We start from the raw sequence: 23,859 nt of genomic DNA on the forward strand, positions 1-23,859 counted from the left end.
TTGCATAAAAGGTCGTGCATGCTTGTTGCATGCATTCTGAAACAGGCAAGCCTACCAGGAGGAAAGGTTGCTCTTTCTATTTATACAAAATGAAGGAAACAGTATTTTTAAGGAAAGGACAAATTGTATCTTAAGAAATTATAGACTTGGTTTTAATTAGCATATGTAAATTAAGTCATCCTGCATGAGTCATTTGATCCAGGTCTGTCTTGTCTCCTTGTGTATAATGTGCAGTAATAGTTAGTCAAAAAAAAAAAAAAAAAAAAAAAAAAACAGAAGAGAGCTTTTATATTTTTGTGCTTCACTTACAGGACAAATAAATAAGAAATTTCAGTGCTGAACTAGAATAGAATTTTGCAGAAAATAGTCCCTGTATTATGTAGGTGACAGTCAAACTTATTTTCAGTCATTTTGGAGGAGTGGGAGAGAGAATTGGCAAGAGAGGTCTTCTGGGTTTTTTAATGTCTTCACCCTGACCTGATTAATTTTTGGATCACAGCAGAAGTAAAACTATTGTAAAAAAAGTTTGATGTGATGTTAACATAGCAGAATTAAACTTGTTTTGGTATGATTATTGTGATATTCAAAGTGAGGGGAGGGAACCTACGAGAATTAGATAACTAGTGAAATTACAATTTTAAACTCTGTTTCTTTATATAACCATTCACAGGAATGCACAGGTTTATTTCCTATGAAGTTAGCACATACAGTTTGGGCAGTATGCAGGAAGGAAGTCTGTTGAATGAAAAGGTGACATGATGTAGATGCTGCAATGTTGTGAGAATAATGTAGGAAATGTGAGGCCTTACGATTCAATGGATTTCAGATCAGGCTTTACTGCAGTGAAAGGTGCTGTACAATGGTTGCCATATTCCTGTGCTGCCTCCTATTTTAAACTGAAACCAAACTAGTTAGGCTTTCCTATTCTTATAATAGTTTTCAGCTTTAGTAAAAAAATGGCCTTCTGGAGGTGATCCACTCCAGCCACATCCTAACTCTGTATCAAGATGATGCCCAGGTGTGCACCATCTTTTCCTGCCCTCCTATGACCTGAATGGAGATCTCCATGCAAAGGAGACTCAGATAGATAGGAATTCACAGTATCCAACAAATCCCCCACCCCAGACTACTGATATTTTTGATTTCTATTTCTCCTACTGAAGCAAGAACTGTAGCAGCCTTTTCAGTTTCCCTTGATGTCCTGGGGAGCTGAAGATACTCAAAACCAAGGAGATGCAGCCCTGAAAAGTCTGGGATAGTCCAAAGTGCTGTGTTTGGCCCTTTTCCTCACTTCATCTTCCAAAACTGTTCTAATTTTTTGAGACATGTCAAGGTCTATAAGCCATAGGTGCATACAGTGAAGTTTTAAATAGGTTAAATATTTTCGTCTTTTCATTTGCATAGGTTGATTCAAGTCATGTTCTGGTGCATACTGCAGTTGTGTGTTAAGACTACTTCAGCATGTATTGCATGAGTGCTCTTACTAGCCAAATGCCAACTGGAACATTGTAATTATGATGAGATGCATGTAAGGAAAATAAAACATGTATGCCCAGAAATACTAATTCCATTGGCTAAAGTAAATCTCCAGTAAGAGAACCAATTCAGTGAATACTTAAAATAGCTATATTACATTATTTTGTGGATACAGGATTGAAGTGTTGTTCATACACATGACCCAGTAAATACCAAGGGGATAAATAAGTGTAAGAGAGAAACGGAAGCCCTAAGGACCTAATCCTGTACACACTGAAGTAAACCCATTTCTTTGAGTTTAGCAATTTAGGACTGAATGGAGTTATATATGAGAATACTGTGGCCACAATGTAGGAACTGTCAGTCCAAAATAAGAGAAAGATAAAACCAGAATTTTTCAAAAAGGAAACAAAAGTATAATGTACATGAAGCATGGGTATAATTCCTGGTAGTTTGTCATGTTTCTTTGATGACAATTTAGAGAAAGAGCTGAGCTGAATTGGTTAGTGGGGAAAGTACGTAATAGAACTTGCAGAAGCGGTACACAAGTTCAAAAAAATTTTAGCTTATTTAGCATATTTCCTTGCAGCAAATATGTTGCGGCATTCTGCAGCCAGACATACTTCATATTAAATATCTTAATGCATTTTTATCTTTTAATTTAGTTTAAATTACATATTGACTTACTGCTGAAATATTGTTTCTGTAGTACTAAGAGCATTATTTGTATACGATGTAAATTTACATAATCATTCATACACAGAGGCATTTCTATGAACATGTAAAATATAGCTGAAGCAAACAAGATGGTCCCATAAGCACTGAGCCCTATTACTTTGATAAGAGCCCTTAAATAATATCTTCACTCATGTAATTGTGTATCACTGCTGGATGTACTGCAAGTGTATTGAAGACCTGTTGCCTGAGGGGATACTGTGCTAAAGAACATTAAGGGAAAATAGAAAAATAGAAATCATACTATATTTCAACTGTTTAAAGAATTAAATTTGTATTTCCGTGATTGACATAATGTGGAATACATAGAAACAACCTTCAACTCCGTACAGTATTCTTTACGATAACAATGTGGTTTTACACATCGTACAGCAGTCACATCAGTGTAAATCTTAAGAGAATAGTAAGTGCTGACTCAAAAAAAAAACCCAAACTTTTCATTTGTAGTTGGAAGACTAAACTCATTCTATCTTTATCTTGCGTGCCCAGATGGACATGAGTGGGAAGCCCTGAAAGTAGAAGACCTAGTTTACATTGACTTCTGGAGAGAAAGAGGAAAATTCATTTAGTTGCAATAATCCTGACCGAGTTCAGATAGCCCTCTGCTGTCTTTAGGATCACCTCCCCTAGATTCCTTGGGGGAAAAAAAAAAAAAAGAAATGTATTGGGTAGATCTTCCAAGACTAATTGCAAGATAAAGGAAGGCCTATTTTAATAAGGGAGGATTTTTCAGGCTTCCAAATACGAAACATTTCAGAGCAAAAAGGTAAGCGTATTTTCCTTGGAGAGATTAAACACTTATTTTCTATTTAAACAAGGTAAGTTTGATCATCAGATGTGCATAGTGGTCTCTTGATAAGTATGTTACAGTTGAAGGTGGACTTACTAGGCTTGGTTTTTGCTTTTGTTTATTGTTGCAAGGATGTCATCCTGATTATTGGATGAAATTAATTTTGTATAACTAATTAGATGGTAGCATTTGTATTTTGACCAATGGGGAAAACAAATTTCATATCGTAAGAATATAAATTAATTTTTTTTGGAAAAAAAGATTTGTTGGGAAAAACAACAGCAAAGTACTGAGTTTAGAGGACATTTTCATGTGTACTTTTAATAAGTATTTTCTCTATTTTGTTTGGGGAAGTGGAGTCTGGTGATACTTTTGGCACAGTCAAGTTGTGAGTAATAAGAAAATAGCTGTAATATACTAGTGTTCCTTTCATTTACAAAGTGTCATGTAACTGGGTAGAAATTTCTCTGTGTAGAAGCAAAAGAATCAAGCCATGCTTTTGAAGATCAGTTGGAAAAGTTTTTAAAGTCTGTAAGCAGTTGTTTTATTGTTCTTTGGTTTTCAAACAATTGTGCTTCTTGAAACTTCTGCAGGTTCTTAAAACAGAAGGAGAGGACCTTGTCCCCAGAAGCTATTGGGATACTTTGAGACGTAGCACAAGCCAAGCACTCTTTTCGGACCTTGCAGAGGTATAAGACAACCTCTGTCTCTGGTCCATAAACAGACTGCTATTTTATTTATTTCTGTTCTGTTTGTTTTTGTATTTTATGCACTTTGTTTCTTTTCTTCCTTTTAATTATTTTTTTTAAACCTGAAAGTTCTCAGATGAAATTAATTTGGTTCCATGTAGTGCAATAATTCAAAGTTGTTGTTTCCAAGTAAAAGCAGTTACCTTTTGAAAGAGTTGGAAGATCGAGTCCTCTTCAGTCCTTATTGTAAAAAACATTTTCTGACACTAATAGTGACAATATTTCACAGTTAGAGAAATTATTCAGGAAACCTTTGTCATTTAGACTTGGTCCAGTGATGTGACAACTTTAATGAGAGTTGCAGCCTCTTAAGCTTTCAATGTTTACATCCTTAATGTGCTTTTTCTGTATGTTATAAAAGCTTACCTTCACAAAAACAGTATTGCGCAAAGATTGTTTTAATTGTTCGATTGAACCAGAAATATTTTAAGGTAATCAAAACAGTCTTTTTGAATATTACATGATCATTATGGAGGACTAGCAATATCACTGTGCTGTCAAATTAATTTCCATAGTTCTTTAGATTCTAATCAGATTCTTGTTTCACGATATGCTTTCAGACCATTGAGTAAGACATTTATTTGTACTGATCATTTAAGAGGGTTAGAAAACTAGATCATTTAGGCTTTTCTGTGCCCCATACAGTGAGGGTGATTGCTCTGCTGGTTGTGGCATTAAAGGACATACAGCAACTCCCCACTGACTCTCAGGTCTCAAGTCCCATGCTTCATAAGCAGGATCATAATGAGAAAAGAACATGGAACTGAAACGGACCTCCAGGGTAAAACAATCTTTTCTTTGCTTCATAAGCAACGTGTGCTCCATATTAAAAGTAATTAGTGTTTTGTCCCTGCTGTTCCTCTGCAGAAGCTATTGAATAACCTGAGGACTTGGATGGACTTTTTCTAATTTCCAGGCTAAATTTACTTGTAGTCCCTTTATACCAGTCTGTTGTCCCTTAATTTTCATAGGGCTTTTTCTTCTTTAGTGTTAATCTTCTTACTCGTGGTTGTGTCTATAAATGCAGTCATAGCCCACAGTTTTAATTGTCATAGGGTAAACAAAACAAGGTCTTTGATTTTTCTCTTAAGGTAGAAACTACAGTTCCCAGGTATCAAATAGGTCTTCTCTGTACCTCTGTCAGCTTGAGTTCATTTGCCTTTGAACAAAACAAAATGTAGTGTTACAGAACTGAGTTTTAGACCAATATTTATAGCAATATTCATAGTAATAATACATGCATAGTAATCCTGCAATACAGCAGCATACCCAGCCTTTCTTCCCTTGCTTTTAAATCAACGAGCTCCTGAGCTGTTAGTCCAGTTATTGGTCCTTATTTATTCCACCAAACTTTAAACCCCAGAACATCAGTATTCCTGTCTAGTCAGCTAAGGGAGACACAGAGGGGAGAGAGGGCTGCTCTTTTCATTGACTGTTGAAGGAACTTGGGGCACTGAGTTTTCTGAATTAACTGTCGTCTTAATCTGCAGTTAATTGGCATGAGTTCAGTCCCAAGTATAGGTGGATTTAAGTTTGGTAATCTCCACATGCCTTTAATTTGAAGAGAGAGATATTTTTTACATCTGATGCCTCAGGCTAGTATTTGTAACCTACAATGTAACTGAAGCTTATCAGCAGCTATATTAAACATGGATTTAAATTGTCTGTAAAATGTGTAAAAAGTCTCTCTGCTCACTTTTAATTCATTTTATGAAAAAAATTGTGTATCCTTCATTTGCTCCACTGAGAATTTCCCACTTCTCACCATAATCATCTTTATCTTGCTTGGTTTAAGTTTGAGCCGGCTGGCGTTCATCCATATGCTTCTCTCTCCCAGGTACTCTCGCATCTGAATGATACTATAGCCATCTGTACTAAGAAAGTGGCATAAAGCTAGGTGATACTGGAGCCTGTGTTGTTTCATAGCCTTTTGAGAAGGCCTTGTGTAAGTTGAAAAGGAGAGTAAATAAGGTTCGTTGTTATGAGAATCAACTTACAAGGTCTCTTTGGGGGGGCAAACAACTTACTCATCACATCCAGTTTCTTTCTAGGACAGTTTACACTATTGTTTCTGCTATTCCTAATTTAAAGCAACTACAGCATCCTGTTGGAATATGCCATTTACCACTGAGTTCAGTTTGTGGGTTTATTCTTAAATTACTAAATGAAACTGGAAATCAGTAGGGTTATTATCACTATTGAAAAATCAAGGACTTGAAGTGAGAAAGCTCTTACTAACTCAAAGCATAATATGCGTACTTCATTCTCAGAATATGTTGCTACAAGTGGACCATCGCTCATGAGTTTAACTTACTTTTAGTCAACCCTCTTTAATCAAAAGCTTGAAATGAATTTTGCAGAATATAAAAAAAATAGATTTACTGCTCTTCAGGTTAGGAAATTGAGAGGAAAAGATGTTGCCATTGTGCAGCAAGTCAATAATGTGGCTGAAACACTTGTCTCCTGTTTGTCTCTTTACCTGTATTTGTATTGCAGTTAGTGTAAAGGTAAAGAGAAGCGAGGCAGGTTTTTATTCTCAGTTAAAAGACTTCAAGATATATTAGATCAAAACAGAGTCTCGTATTTGTATGTATGGAAGCAGGTGCGGTCATTGCATTTTCACTGATCTAAAATACAAAATAATTTTATTATGAACAATAAATAATAGTTTTAAATTATTAAGGCATTTGGTTTTAACCCTTACCCCTTAAGAGAGAGAATTTATGTAATGCTGCCAGTGCAGAAGGAGCACAGGAATAGTTTTGAGTTGCCTGCAATTCTGCAGAGAAGCATACTGGGTTGAGTTTCTGGGGTGAGGTTTTTGTTTGGGGTTTTTTCCTTTACTGAGGCTGACCAAATGGGAATTGTGAAAAGACTTACAGATTGTATTTTTTTAAATGGTTCTTTAGATATGGATGAATGCAACCTAAGTCCAAGGTTTTGAAATGTTTTTGCAAGATGAAAGGCTGTAATTTAACATTTGATATCTTTTCAGTGTACTTGAGGGAAATTGTTTGAATGTGCTTAGGGATTTAATTGCTTAGAAGACATAAGAAATCAGGGTATCTGCATTTCAGTATATTGTGTCCTGTAGTGGAGGATAACAATATTAAAAGACAAATAGTGATTACTTTTCTGAATTAGTTTGCTCACTCGAAGAGCAGAGCTGCCTTAATTGAAGGACATGAAATATCCCTCTACCTATATATACACTATGTCATCTTATTTCTCCCTGGAGAAGAATATGAGAATAAAGAGGAAGCTAGAGTACATGAAATTCAATCTTGAGAATCCTAAACTGATTATACTAAAGTACAGAAAAGTCACTCTCAGTTCTTTAGTTCTTGGATGTTGAAAGGAAAGGATTTGTGTTGTTACAGCCTCATGTTTTTCCTTGTTGTTGATACATAAATACACTTAAAGGATATTGCATTTTACATTTTTTTACAAATCAGTATGTGAATTTGAAATTAATATAGTATATTTCAGAGAATGTAGATATGAAATGGTTTTTCATGGTACATGATGTTGAACTACTGCATACTAGGAAGCAGTTCAAAACTGCTTCCTAGTTTCTTCATTTAGAGTTTCTCCATCTGTTATAAATTTATAGCATCTTCAGTTATGAAATAAAGTCAGATTAAAGGACTTTAAGTGCAGCTTGCAAGTTTGTATATGCTGATCTTTATAGATCTGTATAAAGTTCTCTGTACTTACAGTAAATCCCATAGGTTTGTAATCTGTCATTATGGTGATAAAGTAGTATTGTTACATCTCCCAAATACTTACTAGGTTTCTGTACTGTGTATTCTGTTTTGTACTTTTAACAGTAGAGTCGGCACGTGCACTTCCACAAAAATGCAGTGTTGCTGATGGGTGGTAGCTTGCCTAGGAAGAGCAGAGACTACTGGCTCCCACTCTTTGCTCTTCATAAGACCTTGTCTTTGTAAGAACAATGAGAGCTCGGACAGAAGGTTCTCCCTAGGCAGGTGCAGCAAGGAGACTAAATATATTACTTTTTGAATTTCAGATGTTGGCAGATGCATGTTAATGCCAGAAGGACATTGCCATGGTGGAATACTATGGCTTATTTAAGAGCTTTATATTACTGAATTATTTTTCTATCTCTTCAGTATATCAAGAGTTTCTTTGTAAAAGAGGTAAAATCAACGCACATACATGACAGTTAAGGGTAATGAATATGTAGTAAAAAAAGTGGACTGTTGCACAACCACTATGCGCAGATGATAGTTACTTCTGTTTATACATTGATGGTAGTTACTTCTGTTTATATGCATATCTTCCTATTTACAACTCTTGCTATTACAAATGGTCAAAATTAGTTGGTTTTACTATTCTAATTCTGTGCCTTCAAAGTTGATAGTTATTCATTAAGGAGAAACTATTAGTACATGTTCAAAGATTCCTGTCTGATGCAGAGACCACATACTCAGTAGATGAGGAACATTCTTAAGACAATGAGTGAAAATATTACTTCATGATTTCAAAATTTCTTACAGTTCTGTTGTTTTAAATATATTTGGGCAATAAAATTTAAACTGTAGTCATCTGCTACTTATAGAAAAAATCATATAAAGTACACGTGACTGATGTGAGTGGTTTTCAAATACAATCCCATACTTAATAATTTTGAAATATAAAATAAGAGTATATGAAGTAACTTCCTTTAATTTCTTGTAGTTGCATAGTAGAAGGGAAAGGAGATTGTGTACAAAGGGAGTTATTTTTATGGTTTACCTCAACTGACTAGAACATTTGTTTTTTTTCTCAAGAGTTTCTGGTTTTATTTTTCATGCTTTTCCCCCCTGAATTGCAGCTTCCATTATATTATATTGTTGTTTTAAGTGTTTTCTACTAAATGCAATTAACAGCCTAATGCTATTTTGTGTGAAAATTGCATGACTAAATTAATTTAATGGATTTTAACACTAAAGTCTTTTTTAAGACTGTGAGCATAAGACACAAACTCTTTTAATAGAAAGGTCTGTTGTGATGATAGGCATTCTCAGATTATACTTCTGTAAATGATCCAGTCATGGCCTTTAATTTTTTCTTTATTCTAATATTTAAGCGTGCTGATGATATTTCAAGTTCACTGTCAGATACTACACTGCTTGTACACTTTTTTGGGAAGAAAGGAAAAGCTGAACTGAACTTTGAAGATTTTTATAGGTGAGTCTCAACTTTATTAATTCCTTGTAAAAAAAATGCTTGCATGGTTGTTCTAATTAATGTGTATTACATTATTATACACATAGTTTATGCAGACATGTATATGTTTATGTTCCCTTTGTCTGTGTTGTATATACAAAGAGCAAAATATAACAGTAAGTGGACCAACAGTAAAAAGTCCTGTACTAATGCTGCTGCATTTGCAAATTTTGTTAGCACTTGTGTGCGTAGTTGGTTTGGGGTGGAGAGGTTATACCCCAACCCTATCCTTACTGGTATGTTAGGAATTTTTTTCTTGGTTTTGAATTTGGTTTTTTTTCCCCTGTTTGTCAGTGATTTAAAAAAAATTCGGTGTGCATCTCTGCTTTAGGGACATATTTAAATGTAAAGATTTTTCTGAAGATATCGTGTAGGCAACTTATAACAAGCTTCTTCTGGGAAAAAGTGAAAGCACAGTGGAAGCTATTGGCTTAATTATTACACCAGTTAAAATAGAATTTAAAAATATAGGGAGAGTGCCATAAAAACAGAGCCATAAAACTGTATGTTTCTGTGTGATTGAAAGAGATACAGTGGTTATTGTTTCCTCAGTAAATACTCCCAATACCTGTTGTCTTTATAGTTATCACTTAACTGTGTATTCTAATCAATCAGACGTTTGCAAAATATTTTGCCTTAAAATTATGTATGTCATGAAAAGTATTCAGTATTTCACATAATATAAAAACTGTGTCATCAAGTGAAATCATGATGTGAGTTCAAAACAAGAATCAGAAAAGAAGTTACTTTTTCAAAAGGCATCTACTTAAAATGTCTTATCTATTGCTGTAAGATGTTGTGAATGCTAAAGAGGTCAAAACCTAGTAGACATATTCATGAAAGAGGGATCCATCAAGTTTTATTCAGCACTACTTTACCAGTTCAAAAAATCATTAAACTATGGATTGGTGAGGGAAATACTATTGTATGTTTACCTTGCACTTATACTTTTGCCTAGACATCTTCTTGATTTGAGGTCCTCATAGTTCTTAGAAGTCAAGTTATATATTAGGAAGGAGTGTTGCAGCAACATCTACATGATGGGAACTCTTGGGAATCTGTAACAGGGAAGTGTTACAGTTTGTGGCTGACAATCAGATGAACATGAGCTCCCAGTGCAATACTGGGACCAGAGAGCTAATTTCATCCTTGGTTGTATAACTAGGACATCAAGCAGAATCACGGAAGTTATCTTTCCTTTTTATATATAGCTGGTTTTATACTTTATCCAGTTTTGGTGTCCAGAATATAAAAAATATATTGTTAAGTTGGGAGGAGTTTATAGAAATATCATAAGAATAGTGAAGTATTAAAAAAAAAAGTTTAGATTGAAAGGCTGCAAGAGCTCATCATACTTAGCTTGTTAAAAAGAGAAAGGTAAGGTTTACTCACAATCTGTAAGTAACTATATGGGAAATAAATTTTGGGAATTCATTTAGTACCACGATGGAATTTTCAGTCTAGCATATAAAAATAAAGATCAGTGACCCACTGAAGAAGAACATTAAGCAAACACAAATTAGAAGTAAACTAGAAATGTGAGTATTAAGTCATTTTAGTCCTTTCTAAAACACTTCATCTTTGAGTTAGGATCGTTGTGTTGACTAGAAAATACGTCAGCATAGATAAGGAATTTACCAAATTTACCATCAATGGTACGAGAAGGGAACTAATTTGTATAGTGCTATTGGCTTTATATTCTACGAGTCTTTTTAAGGACATGAATAGTAGAAATAGAAAGTATTATGATTTCTTCATATTTATGTTCGTGCTTTAGATTTATGGATAACCTACAAACTGAGGTTCTAGAGATAGAATTCCTTTCCTACTCCAATGGGATGAACACCATCAGTGAGGAAGACTTTGCCCATATTCTTTTGAGGTATACAAATGTGGAAAATACATCAAGCTACCTGGAAAACATGCGCTGCAGGATTCCTGAAGAAAAGGTAAGTGTTTAGCTAGGACAGCAGTGGGCCACAGTATCCAGTCCCAGCGTCATCAAGATGAAAACATAGCCTAGTTGGGCTGAATGAGATTCTGTCACTGAATTAATTAGCGCCAAGATTTTATTCTGATCATAAGCTGTGTGTCATGTTTTTCATATTACTTGCTGACTAAAAAGTATAAGAGTAAATAGCATAGAATTATGTTCCATAGGATTTAGCTGGTAATATTTTTGAAGTTTAGATAACAAAGCTTTATATTACATGAAAATTCAGTTTAAACAGCAAAAACCATAAGACGAACAATTTTCTAGCAATGAGGCATTAAAACCCCTTTTTTTTTCTTACTTCTCTTTTGCACTGCCACTGGAATAGCACCTCTTCAGAAATATCATTGACACCCTTTATCTAGTTGTTTTAATAATAGATCACTTGTATATAATTATTGATGGGTATGTGGTTCTTATTAATGGCTGAAGAGATAGAAAAGATAATAAAAACAGTAAGTCATGAGGTAGATAGTCCTTAATTTGTTTAACAACAAATGTGTTGTCAGAAGTGTATCTGAGAGAAATGTAGTGGCAACTATGCATCAATGGTAATCGATAGGGTAACGTTAAAAATAGCCCCTCAAATAAAGGATGTTTTGGATATACTCCTTCTGTTTGTGTTTACAGGAGATCAGATTAATCTGTCCTAGAAATCTAACTCTTTCAATAGCTATATATTTTGATGTCATTGACAGCAGAGCTTGTGAAGAAAAGTAATAAATCAGTTTGGACAGGTTTTTTTGTTGTTTTTATTTGAGAAATTACATTCTAATTTCAGTCTACAGAGTAAGTAAGATCAGTCAGCTGACCTGATAGAAACACACTCCAAAAATCAACAGTTTTCTGTTCAAATATCTGGATTATCTGATTCTTCCTGTGGTTGTACAGCAATTAGGTCCACGGAGAGTTAAATATAGCTGGGGGAAAGGGAAAGCAGGACTATCTCTTCTGCACCAGATTAGGCGTAAGATGAAGTGGTAAGATTGGAATCAGAGTTCCTGCTCACTGACCCTTTCTGTGTTCCCAGTCTAGCCGCTGAGGCACTCAGTTCTAACTACTCTAAAAAGTCTGCACAGCTCTCAATATTCAAAGCCAAGACAGTGCAACAGAAATAGTATAAAGTTCTTTTTGCATGGTTCACAGATGTTTTTTGTTTAGGGTGAAATCGAGATTTCCATATATATGGAAATCTGAAAAAAAAAAATCACTTTGGGGCTTGTATAACAACAATGATATAAGTATCACTTGGGTAACTGAAAAATAATGACAGTTGTAGGTATAGAGAAATACTTCTTTGAATGGCAAAGGCAAAGTTGATTAAGTAAATATAAATACAGACACTTTCTTTTAAACACAAGGAAGTATTCTTTGAAGTTCGTCTCTAAGTATTCCAATGCCACTCTTCTGATAGCAAATCTTCCACAGTAGTTTCCTCTTCTGATCTCTGATGGGATCATCAGCTAAGGAAAAATTCCACATAGAAAGCTGTGTCACTCATACAGGTTTGCTTATGCTGTGTTCTGGGAATATCCTGGCACTTGACCAGTGCCATATATCCGTATGTCGTATGGTATACCTCCATTACGTAAAACAAGACATTGCCGTTTTCCATAGCTCCGAATCACTGGCTTGGTAAATGTGCTGTCAGTACAGTGGAAAAAGTAAATCTCTGTGACATCTCTTGTGCTGGCCACAGGCTTTTGAGAATGGGACTTCGCCTCTTATTGCCACGGAGGCATTGTTCCTGTGTTTGCACTTTTTTACACTTATAATAACATTATTATAAAAATTATGAAATGTAGTCTCTATTTTATTACAGTGATATGCTGCAATACTAATACAAACCAGAGGATTCCATTTAGAAGAAAAATGAGTCTAGCCTGTAAAGTAATAGGCAGCAACTCTCACAGTCAGCAATGTTAATCTTCCATGGCACTGTATGTAGAAGCCTCTAAAGCAACATGATGATCATTTGGCGTTCCGTAGTCATATTAAAATGTTCAGCTGGCATGCTGCCTGCTCACAGGATGTTTTCCTCCTTTTACTAACTAGATGCCAAGCAGTGATTCATTTAAGCTGGCATCTTGAATTACTACAAATATGAGCTCCTAAAGAAAGTCTATGCATTTTTAACAGCATTGGTGCATTAATATAACAGTTTTCTTTGCTGTAATAAAATATAATCTGTCCAAATAAATAAAAAAGTTAGTTTCCTTTTACACAGAAAATAAATAGTTTCTAGTAGGAAACTTCTGGGATATCTACACGTAGATAACTTCCTATGTCAAAATGCAAAACATATGACAAATATAAAATGTTGTTATAGTTACCAGTTGAACAAAATATGGTCCTAGGAAAGGAGAGAGACAGTAGAATGCTGTATGCCCAACTCTTTTTGAGTGTCATTTTGCCTGCCCTTCTGCCTCTTTTGTGTCCTTTGCTGTTTTTCCTTGAGAGGAAATAAACATGTATGATTGCAGATGATTTTGGCAGAAATTGTAGAACTCTTAAATGAAGCCAGATATTTTTCTCATTCCTAAAAAGTTGTGGAGTACGTACACTTTAGCCATGGACTGCAGGTGTGGCTCCTTTATCTCCCTGCTTCATCTCCAGTGTCAACTCATGGGAGCAGTTTTCATCACTACTGGAAACACAGAAGCTGCAAAAAGGATTGTTTGTAGACCAGTGGTTCTCAGCCTTACCTATGCAAGGGCTTCTTTCCATCTAGACAGATCATCTCCTCTTTAGTTACATGGAAAGAGCCAGGATTTTTGCAGTAGCCTGACCTCTTGCAGTATCTCCCACATTCAGAATCTTTACAGACAAATTGGTGCAAATTAAGGATTTTTAAAAATCATTGTGAACCTAAAAATATCAGCTCAAGACTTTGGCCATTTTCTATTATTGCTATTTTGCCATAGTACCTGAGGGTCCTAGTTGGAGACTGAAGTTTCACCGATCTAGATATTTCACAAATATGTGACAAAATTATTCCAGTCCCAGAGAGTTTTCAGTCTAAACAGAGTGCAAGAAACTGAACTTGGACATAAACTATTAGATGCCAAATGCAACAAAACAAGGAGACTATTGGTAAATTAAACTTTTAAGATAAAAATTTAAAGGAGAGTAAGGAGGTGGTTCTGCTTGTGTCTATGAGAGTTTCCTCCCAATTGCAAAGGATGAAACAGAGAACAAACATGCTTAGTGGGAGAAGCAATTCATGATGGAGATGGGTCAAGCTCTCCAATCAAACAGTTTATAAATCTTACCTAGAGCTTAGGTAGGATCACTTAAGCAGTGGCTTACATCTCAAGTGGGTGGAGGCCTATTAAAGTCTTTTATTTTAACAACATTGTGTTGCTCTCCGCATTTACCACAGTACTTGCTGTCTCATATGCGTTTACACCCAACCTCTGCCATTTTCTCCTCTGACACAAACCTACTTCAGTACGTTTTCTGTGTTCCACCATACCATAATGACTATGTGTATCTCTGAGGAAAGACGTAGGTCAAGATTTTAGTTTGAACAGAAAGGCTGATGTGTCTTTCTATTGTCTTCAAGTGTATTCTCAGAGAGAAGTAGTTAAATAGGATAAAAGGATAAAAGCAGACAGAAGAATAGGCAGGAATGATAGTTAAAGGAGGCCAGGGAGATCAAGGTTTGATGAAGAATGTCATCCCACGTTCAGAATGGCTGACAGACCGTGGAGAATGAGATAGAGGCAATGGTCCTGGCTTAATTCAAAGTCTGTTTAAGGTCTCTTTCAAAATTGATTGAGAAATAGTTTATCGGGTCTTTGGATTTGTAGCTAAGATGAGAGAAAAGCAGAACAAATATCATAAGGAAAGAAGAAAAAATAAGCTTTTTTCACAACAGCACTTTCAGAGAAACTTTCACAAGAAATATTCTGAAGTCTGATCAAAATGCAAAAGATTTTTTAAAAAGCTGGACAAACCCTGCAATACTTGATACTTGGAGTATCAGCTGAAGAGACCTAGGTGTCTAAATCTGGAAATGTAAAAATGTCACCTTAAAGTACAGAGCTTAAGTTAGATCATAACATGTATTTATGAATTCCTTCAATGTATTTTATGTGAGCACACACACTCACATATACATAATAGTGGTTTGCAGGTTTTCCGTAGTAAACATATTCCAGTATTCATACAAACCTAGACTCTTATTCTCAATATTAACTGCTCTATTGTGATAATCCTGGAATTCTTAAAGATTGCCTTAAGCAATAGAACAATATTTTTGACTGCTTTTTGCATGAGAATTGCTATCCATTGCAGTGGCAAAGAGGACAGACATCTTGCATTCTTCAGGAGTCTCCAATTCTTTACTGTATTGACTTTCAGTACAAATCTCTATTTTTTTTTAATGGGTGTAGTATCTGTTCTTAAATGAAGTAGACATATGTAACTGCAAGGTTTATTTATTCAGTTGTCATCATTACTAATAATTCTTATGGTGCATCTTGTTCTTTTATTTTTTAGGGTATAACATTTGATGAGTTTAGATCATTTTTCCAATTCTTGAACAACCTAGAAGACTTTACAATTGCAATGCAAATGTATAATTTTGCAAGTCGTTCCATAGGTCAAGGTAAGTATTTATATTTTTATAAAAATCTGTTGATAAAGATACAGAACTGTTGACAAAAATACAAAAATTTTTTGTAATTTCTAGTTTGTAGTTTTAATGTCTCAGGTAAAAGGCTAAAAAGGCTAGGACTCCAGCCTTGAGAGGAGAAGGCTTGGTCATATTATAAGAGATGATAAAGCTTTACAAAGTCCTATAAGTGGTGAATAAGCTGAATGCAGAATAGTTAGTCACCAAATCCTACAATACAAGAGTTAAGAGGCACTTGATGACACCAATAAGAGATCAGTTTAAAGCAAACAAAACCATTTCTTCACACAGTGGGCATCTGGAATCTGGCCTTCTATGAAGGTTGTAGAAGGAAAACAGTGTCAGAAGGTCCGAAGAGGGATTAGACAGGTTTTTGAACAAATCAGTAAGTGGGTGCTGAAAGAACTAGGCGGTATGTACTGACTAAAATCCTTAATACAACAGTTGAGATGCTTGAGGAGTGCAAGGTGAAGAATATGTGAAGTGGGCAGACTTGTGTGTTCTCCTCAAGTAGCATCTTCATGGGTCTGACACAGTAACACCAGCATAGTCCTACCTCATGTGGCCTTACTAAAGGATTACACTGTTTTCTCTGTCCTCTATTTCTTAGGTTCTTTTTTATGTCAATTAAATAGATGCCATAACATAGGTTTAATTATAATATGATTTTCTAATTTTGTTATTACATATAGCATAGTATATGGACTGTTATATTTTGTGTAAAATAATTGATACCAATTAAGCAGTATCATTTTATATCAGTTGAGAACTACTTGGTTTAGAACTGTGAAATTCAATTCTAATTCATGTTTTCTTATTTTTGAGTGTTTAAATGTGAAAACTCAAGTATTTCATAATAAGTTGTCCACAAAGTAGGATTAAATTCATGTATGTTATTTTTTCTTCTGATGTTCTCTTTATGCAGATGAATTCAAACGTGCTGTGTATGTAGCCACAGGTGTGAAACTTTCACCACATTTGGTGAACACAGTGTTCAAGATTTTTGATGTGGACAGAGATGACCAGTTGAGTTATAAAGAATTTATCGGCATTATGAAAGACAGACTCAATCGAGGGTTTAGGGTAAGGATTCTAATTTTTATAGTTATCTTAGTTGACTTTACTACTTACCAGTACTTACTTTAGTACCTGTAGCACCAGTAGGTTGCAAACCAACAGTGCATATGTTTAAAGACATATGTTTTATAGAAATCCTGAAGCAGTCAAGATAAATTCCTTCTTAAATTCTTTATTTTTTTATTAGAAAGCAATACATAGAGGACATAATGTACCTTTATAGTACACAAACCAAACTGGAGATGAGAAATCCTCTGCATACTGTCATTTCTTCTGTATTGTGTGATTGATAGATTGGCATTGAGAGTTTTAACAAGGGTAGCAATTATGTCTGGGTTGTTTGCAGGGAAAAGAGAGTTTGTCTCTCTCAAACTTGGGCAGTTTAGTTAAAGGTCAACCATTGGCTCTTCTAAAACATTATTTAAAATACCAAGTGTTGATAATGACTGTTGGAAAGAGTTGCAGTAGAAGATAGTTTTAATTTTCAAATAAAGAATTAGTGAAGTGGTGCTGAACAATGCTATATGCTAGTTCAAAGTTGCTTTTGATAATTTAACCCTTTATATAATATATTAAATTACAAGAAGCTTGAGGGCAGGAAATTACTTGCAGAAAATTTTCATAGGGAAGAAGCTTGTAAATCATGTTTTGCCTTTTAGGTGAATGTATAGGCCTTGCTGCCCTCTTCAGGTTCTGTGTAGTACAGGGGAATTTTATAGTAGCAGAAAAATTTTTAATTAGAGTATGATCAATAAAAGTCACATTTTTTTATTCATATGACAGATGTTAACATTTTTAACTAAATGTAAAATGGTGTTCTTACTGACAACCTAATCCCTTAGACATAAATCTTAAACTGTATTATGGTTCCTAAAGTCACATTTCAGTATGTTATTTCTGTAATGTAATTTTAGTCATTTTTAGTTAGCTTCCTAAACATAATGTTAGAACTTTCTGTGAAGTGGTGTTGAGTCTAATAGTGTATTTGTTATTTTTGTAATATTATGATCAAACGTAAAATGTGGATAACAACCACTGCATTTGTAACAAACTTATTTCCTTGTTGGTCGTCAATTCCTTTTATTATGGTGTGGGAATGATGATTGTTTCATAACCGTTTCAAGATGTTCAGCTACATGTTTTAATTGTTTACTAATTGTAAGTGTGCAGTGTATGTTAATTTAACCAGAAAACAGTCTGCTTACTAAGTAATTTTTGTAAATGTATTACATGTTTCTATTTCACAAAACGCATGACAGAAGTCACATATAATCCTTAAGAATCTATATCATCCAGCACTATTCAATCTTATGCACTTATGTTTCTTTCGCCTAGGCCACTACAAAATATTCCAGTGGACTGGAATAAAATAACTATAAAGAATAGCCAAGGATGTTCAGAAGAATAGCATGGTCTTTCATAAATGATATGTCTAATTTTAATTAGATATATCTCCTGGATTGCATAGGAGATGATAATGGTTTGGTCCTATAATTCAGTTATATTCAGACATGCCTATATGCAGACTTGTTAGATTATTCAGAAAAATGCATTCTCTTCACTAATCAGTAGTATTCCAAGACAATTACAGTACCAAACTTAGGAATTATAATTTCCAGTAAGTTTTCGTAAGTGTCACACAAACCTGATTTTTCCAAGAGAGTGGGTAGTAGTAAAAACTCTGCAAAAATTTTCCTTTTCAGTTTAATAAACAACACCCACCCACCCCAATCTTGGCTTAGAATGAAAAGAAGAAAACACATAAGAACCTTTTGCTCAGAACAAATTGGCAGAAAGTGTCACTAATTGCTTCTTATTGTTTGTATTTAGTGTGGCCAGAACAAGTAAAAGTTTACTCTCTTGCTCCTGTAATGTGGAGGGCTCAAATGTTGTCTTGTGCTAAATCAAAACTAACAAAGCACTAACCTTTTCTTTGTTAATAATTGTGTTTCCAATCCGTATTAAGATTTGGTCATTTCTATTATACAGATAAAAGAACATTATGCTTCTGCTTATGCAGTATTTTGTAGCAACACGGAAATTTTTCCTGTGAGAAATTTGAACCTGTTTATAAAGTGTAAATGCCTGATTTTACTGTTAGGTATCCTACAATTAAAGTCTGCCCAAATCAATGTAGTCTCTGATTATCACTCTAAAACCATCTAAAAATAACAGTTTAAAATAGACCTATGACTTGAAGTATGATTTTATAATTAACATCTTATAGTTAGTAATTCATCTTTTTTAAAAGTTGTTTTACTAAAATGTTTGCCCAGAAGAATCTTGAGGGCATCACAGAGCTTGGTACTAGGACCATGTATTTTAGAAAAGGGCATTTTGTACTTATATAGTCTGACTAAAGCAAACATATTTAAGAGTAAAGAGTTATACAAGTCCAATGAAACTGGAGTTCTGAAAGATCAGTCAGTACCTACCAGCTTTGTCCTGTTTAAAAGCTTAGCCATAGACTTACAAATTTGAGGAAGGTTAGGTACTACCCCTTATAGGAACATAATAAATATTCATTTTAACATATGTTTTAGATATGTTTTTGGAAAAGTAAGTATCTTAAAGGGTTTATCAAATGAAATTTCTCTCTTTCTGGAATATAGTATTATAATCTGAAACCTTTTTTGGTTTTAGTAGTTTGAAACAAAGTAGTATATTAAGCTGCCATCAAGTGGTCAGTCAGAGTATTGCCATAAACTTATTAAAATGCAGACATGAAAAGCTTTATTTTTGCTTGGTGTTTGGTTTAAAATAGTTATTTCCTTTCTTTTTTTTTAGTTTAAAAATATGTAAGAAGATTCCCTTTCCTTTATAAATTCCATTTTTAAACTGAAAGATTTGGAACTTAATGACTAAATGATAAACATTTTACTTAGCACATACTATACTGTATCTTCTAGCTATTCGTCACTTAAAGCCATTTTTTTGTATTTTCATGATGCCGTTGTCTTATGCTTACCTCTGCCTGCCTTCACATGTTGTCTGCATCTGCGCACTTCTCCATCTTCTGCTCCACAGGGCTACAAACCTATACAGAGGTATACTACTTTCAAATCCTGCGTGAGGAAGGAACTCTATAGCAGATAAATGACGGTATGTGTTAGCCGCCCAGTCTGAGTGTGCTGGCATGCTTGCAGGAATGGCTGAATGTTAAACTGTCACTGCTTTGTTTCCTGTTCCAAAATTCAGAAATAGGTTATCTGACTGTAAGCAATGTAGTAGCTCAAAGCGTCACGTTGTGTTTTTGACTGAAGCAATAGAATTTTATTCTAGAGTTGGCAATGACTGACTCGCACCGTCACTGTTTTGTAAGCCAGCTGCGATTTTGTACTATGTTTGAAATAAGGAAAAGTATTCTTTCATAGTTTCTGTTGCCGTTTTTTGTCTGTCCTGTGACCACTTTTCAAGTAATTTCTCAGGGACCTATAACTAATAAGTACTTACCAATTAAGATTGTAGAGGAAGATTTTTCTTCCTGAGAGACTGTTAGTAACCTGATTGTACTTTGATTTATACAGTTACACTTTTGAAAACAATAATGTGGTTTTGGCTTGATTAATGTTATACCAGCAATTTTCCAAAATTGGCACTGTGCCCACACATGACCACCGTGGCTGTTTCTGCATATCCACTACGTGAATATTCATTCTTACAATTAGATTGTACTGTGGGTTTCAGTGTAAAAACTGGGGTGTGCATATTCTGTAGCCATATAGTGAAACTGTTTGTCACACAGCGGACACAGCAGAAATGTTAGTAGACATTTCTCTTCTTACATAAAGCAAGAGTTTAAGTTTAAGGTTTAAGGCTTTTCCTTTGCAGTTTAAGGTTTTGGTGCCAGCACTTTTTTCCTGTTTATATTTATAGACTTTGCAGTAGTTGCTATGAAGGCTGTTAACAGCTCATGTAGGTCCCAGATGTATTATTTTGCAGAGGGGAGGAAGAGAGAGATGTACGCCATGACGAACAAGGTCCCATGGCCAGTGGTCTGGTATGAGTGGACCTCGTGGAGTAGCCAGCGCATCTTGTGCTCCTGAGCCAGGAGGCTTTGACTGTCATTCCCCTGCTGTTTTTAATTCTGAGGCACAATATGAAGCTGAGATTTCTTGTCGAATAACCATCTTCAGATGCTTCCATACATCAGCATATTGGCATCTGACCTGCTGAATCCTCCCCTTTCCTATCGTATGCCTCTCTGAGCACTTGTAAGCCACTGAGCATGCTGGGCCTCTGGTTCAAATCTTCCTTCCCTAACTCTGAAACAGCATGGCAGGAAAGCGAGCAATGTAGGTATACTAAGCAGAAGTTTCTTGGATCCTGTTTATCTGGGGTGGTAGCTGGCTTCCAGCACAGTGGAAAATCTAAGTCCATAAAGATGAGAGGTCCGTTTACCCAGACTGGTAGCCCACCAGCTCGCCAGTCCCACTGATGTTTTCCTTTTGTAGACCCCTGTGCAAGATAGGTAAGGGAGAGGGGATATATCTAAATTATTGACCTATTCCCATGGCACAGCATGTCATGTACCCCAAACTGTGTTCTTTGGGACTCTTCATGCCATTTTTTTTTTTCCAGTGAAGCGTCACGTCTTTTGAACTGGCTGGTTCTTTGAAATTTAGCAGTAAAGATGGCTTGGGGCACGTCCAGGCTTATGCAGCTGATTTTTCCTCCTAGAAAGAAGACGAGTTCCGTTTGATCTGCGTACACTCTTCTTGTACATATAACATTTAGCATCCATAGGATTATTTCCTTATTATTTTGATTAACTATTAACATTTTTAAAATTATACTTCATCTTTATGAGTATAACCCAAATACTGAAGCACTGTACTAATAAGGGAGAAACAGAAAAGGAAATTTGATCTTAACAAACAAAGCGTCTGGTTTCTGGGAAGTGGGAATGTGTACTGGGAGGTGTAAATGACTAATGAAATAGTTAAACCAATATTTTAGTAATCCAACTCACCAGTCGCATAAGAGGAAATTCATGGCTTTAGATTAATTTTATGTAACTTCATCTCTTTGAACCTTTTGACTCTCAAAACTTCCTTTGCTCTTTTCCCATGTCTTTGTAAAAATCATTTTAGGAGTACTTTGTCTTTTTGTCCCCACTAATTCTGCCACAACCTACGTTGCAGTTGCATATCGAGTATTGTTTAAACTGTAAACTTTTCAAGATAGGGAACAGTCCTTACAGGAAACTGGCAAAATGGTATACAGTCATGATGCTTTCCTAATAATTTCAGTGAAGGGTATGTGACCAAATGCAACAAAATGCAGTGACACAAAAGAATCCAATATCTAATCATCAAGCCTAATAACATTAGCTCGGTGACAAAAAGAGAGACTGTGGTAAAAGCATCACGTTTACATACATCGACACCTTGACAGAGATCTGAATTCAGGCAATAAATCCATCCATTCATTCATCTTTTGAGATGGAGTAAACTGGGAGAAAAATATACAGTGGAGATTTATAAAGGGAGACTTTCCTCACTCTGTATAACGTCATTCTCAAGAAAAAAAAATTAAAGTTGAATCATAGTATGTCTACGCTATGCACTGGGAGGAGACAGAGAGAGAAACCAGGTTAGTTCTCAGTGCGCTGAGCTGGCCACAGGCAGCCTCATTGACATAGTGTAGAGGTTGCTGGTTATTTACCCTGCTCTTCTTCCCACCTGGAGCTCCTGGATGCTATAACAAGAATGCTTCTGGTACCTAAGCCTGCTTGTGTAGGTCCGTATCAGATAGCTGTTCCCTGCGCACTCAAGAATGCACTGTAAACCTCAAATATATAAAATCCCCTTGGCCCTGCAGACACCTTAGTCAGGTACTGCTCTTCACTTGAGCAACCGCTCCTTGTCTCTTGTGGTGAATTACACTAAGATATCCAGTTGTTAGCTATTCTGAGTTCTTTTTTGTCCAAAGTGTTACTTAACTTACAGTATTTCTTCAAATTTGTTGTAAATATTTATTAAAGTTTGTTGCATGTGTCAGTTAATGGAAATGGAAACTTTAGCCGAAATGCATGTGAAGTGACTTGGAGTTAGTTACTGTGGAGGAGCACAGAACTAATTCTGTCTTTGCCATATAGTGTGGAGTGAAAGTGAATTTACATAATTCTAAAAATAATTATTTTCTATTTAGTTTATAAATTGGAAAGATAATAAAGATGATATCATTGGGGATTTCAAATTGAACAATTTCAATTGGGTAATTAAATTTCAGTCTGATGTACAAAAAAAACACATAAATGTATGTGAAATACAAAAATCTGCTGCAGTTACATCCCAAAGTTAGGTGCAATACAATAACTCTTAATTTTACTTTGTTCCAAATATAAATGTATAGATCATTGTCTGTGCTTTGATACACTTTCTGTGGTAAACGTAGAACTCTGATGAAAGAGACTAAGATACTTGGCTTACGTACCATAGATTATACCATACTTTGAATCTGCACCCTGAAAAGGAATAAACAGCACATTGTGCTGTATGTTCCGTATCTCTAAATTGCACTAATGCAATTTACTTAACAGCATAAAGAATGTCATACCCTTGTAGTAAATAATGAAAATCTCTCCTTGGGGAACAACTGTACAAGCTCTGTGTGGTCCAAACAGCTGGCAGGGTTCTTGGAGAGCTTGTCTTTCTGCATTGCTCTCCCTGCAGGGCACACAGCCTGACTCTGCATCGGCAGGTACTCCTTTGCATACACTGCAGGGAGAACAAGAAAAAAACCACGTTAGTAGAGAACTGCCTAACAGAGCTGAGAGGAGAACTCTACTTCGAATGCCTTGTGGAAGGGTTATCTAGGAAATTTCTAACGAAGCCCTTTCAAAGTTAATTTCCAAAGAAGGATGCTGGAGGCCAACTTCAGGAGGGATTCAAGTCCATCTGAAAGTACTGTTGGCTAAACTATTTGTGTGCTCAGTAACTGTAAGAGATACTTAAGCTATAATTCCAATTTTGTTCCGTTCTAAAGTATTGAAAATAAATATTGTATGTCACAATTGTAAATCTAGAAAATAAGTTGTAAGCCGCAGTAATTTCTTGAAAATCTTATAATTTTTGCATTAAAAGCACTGTTTTCTAGATGTTCTGAATTTTGTGGGGCTTCTAGATTTCTGATTAAAGGTTTTTAGGAAGTAATAGTTAATAGC

The 23,859-nt window shown here is 35.2% G+C and overlaps 1 protein-coding gene across 5 annotated transcripts in view; it reads left to right on the top strand.

The window, feature by feature from the left end:
• MICU3 (mitochondrial calcium uptake family member 3) overlaps positions 1–23,859 on the top strand; it is a 58,438-nt gene that overhangs the window by 30,361 nt on the left and 4,218 nt on the right. Inside the window, exons 9-14 of one of the 5 annotated variants that reach the window (XM_075500141.1) lie at positions 3,595–3,690; positions 8,843–8,943; positions 10,760–10,931; positions 15,479–15,587; positions 15,906–15,999; positions 16,540–16,663. In XM_075500141.1, the coding sequence (XP_075356256.1) occupies positions 3,595–3,690; positions 8,843–8,943; positions 10,760–10,931; positions 15,479–15,587; positions 15,906–15,979 (552 nt within the window). In that variant the 3' untranslated portion in view covers positions 15,980–15,999; positions 16,540–16,663. Of the gene's footprint in view, positions 1–3,594; positions 3,691–8,842; positions 8,944–10,759; positions 10,932–15,478; positions 15,588–15,905; positions 16,000–16,539; positions 16,698–19,718; positions 19,794–23,859 lie in introns of those variants that run through there. The other 4 variants (XM_075500138.1, XM_075500137.1, XM_075500140.1 and 1 more) reach the window with 4 other exon arrangements.

The sequence above is a fragment of the Mycteria americana genome, chromosome 4, assembly GCF_035582795.1.
Source record: "Mycteria americana isolate JAX WOST 10 ecotype Jacksonville Zoo and Gardens chromosome 4, USCA_MyAme_1.0, whole genome shotgun sequence".
Taxonomy (NCBI): domain Eukaryota; kingdom Metazoa; phylum Chordata; class Aves; order Ciconiiformes; family Ciconiidae; genus Mycteria; species Mycteria americana.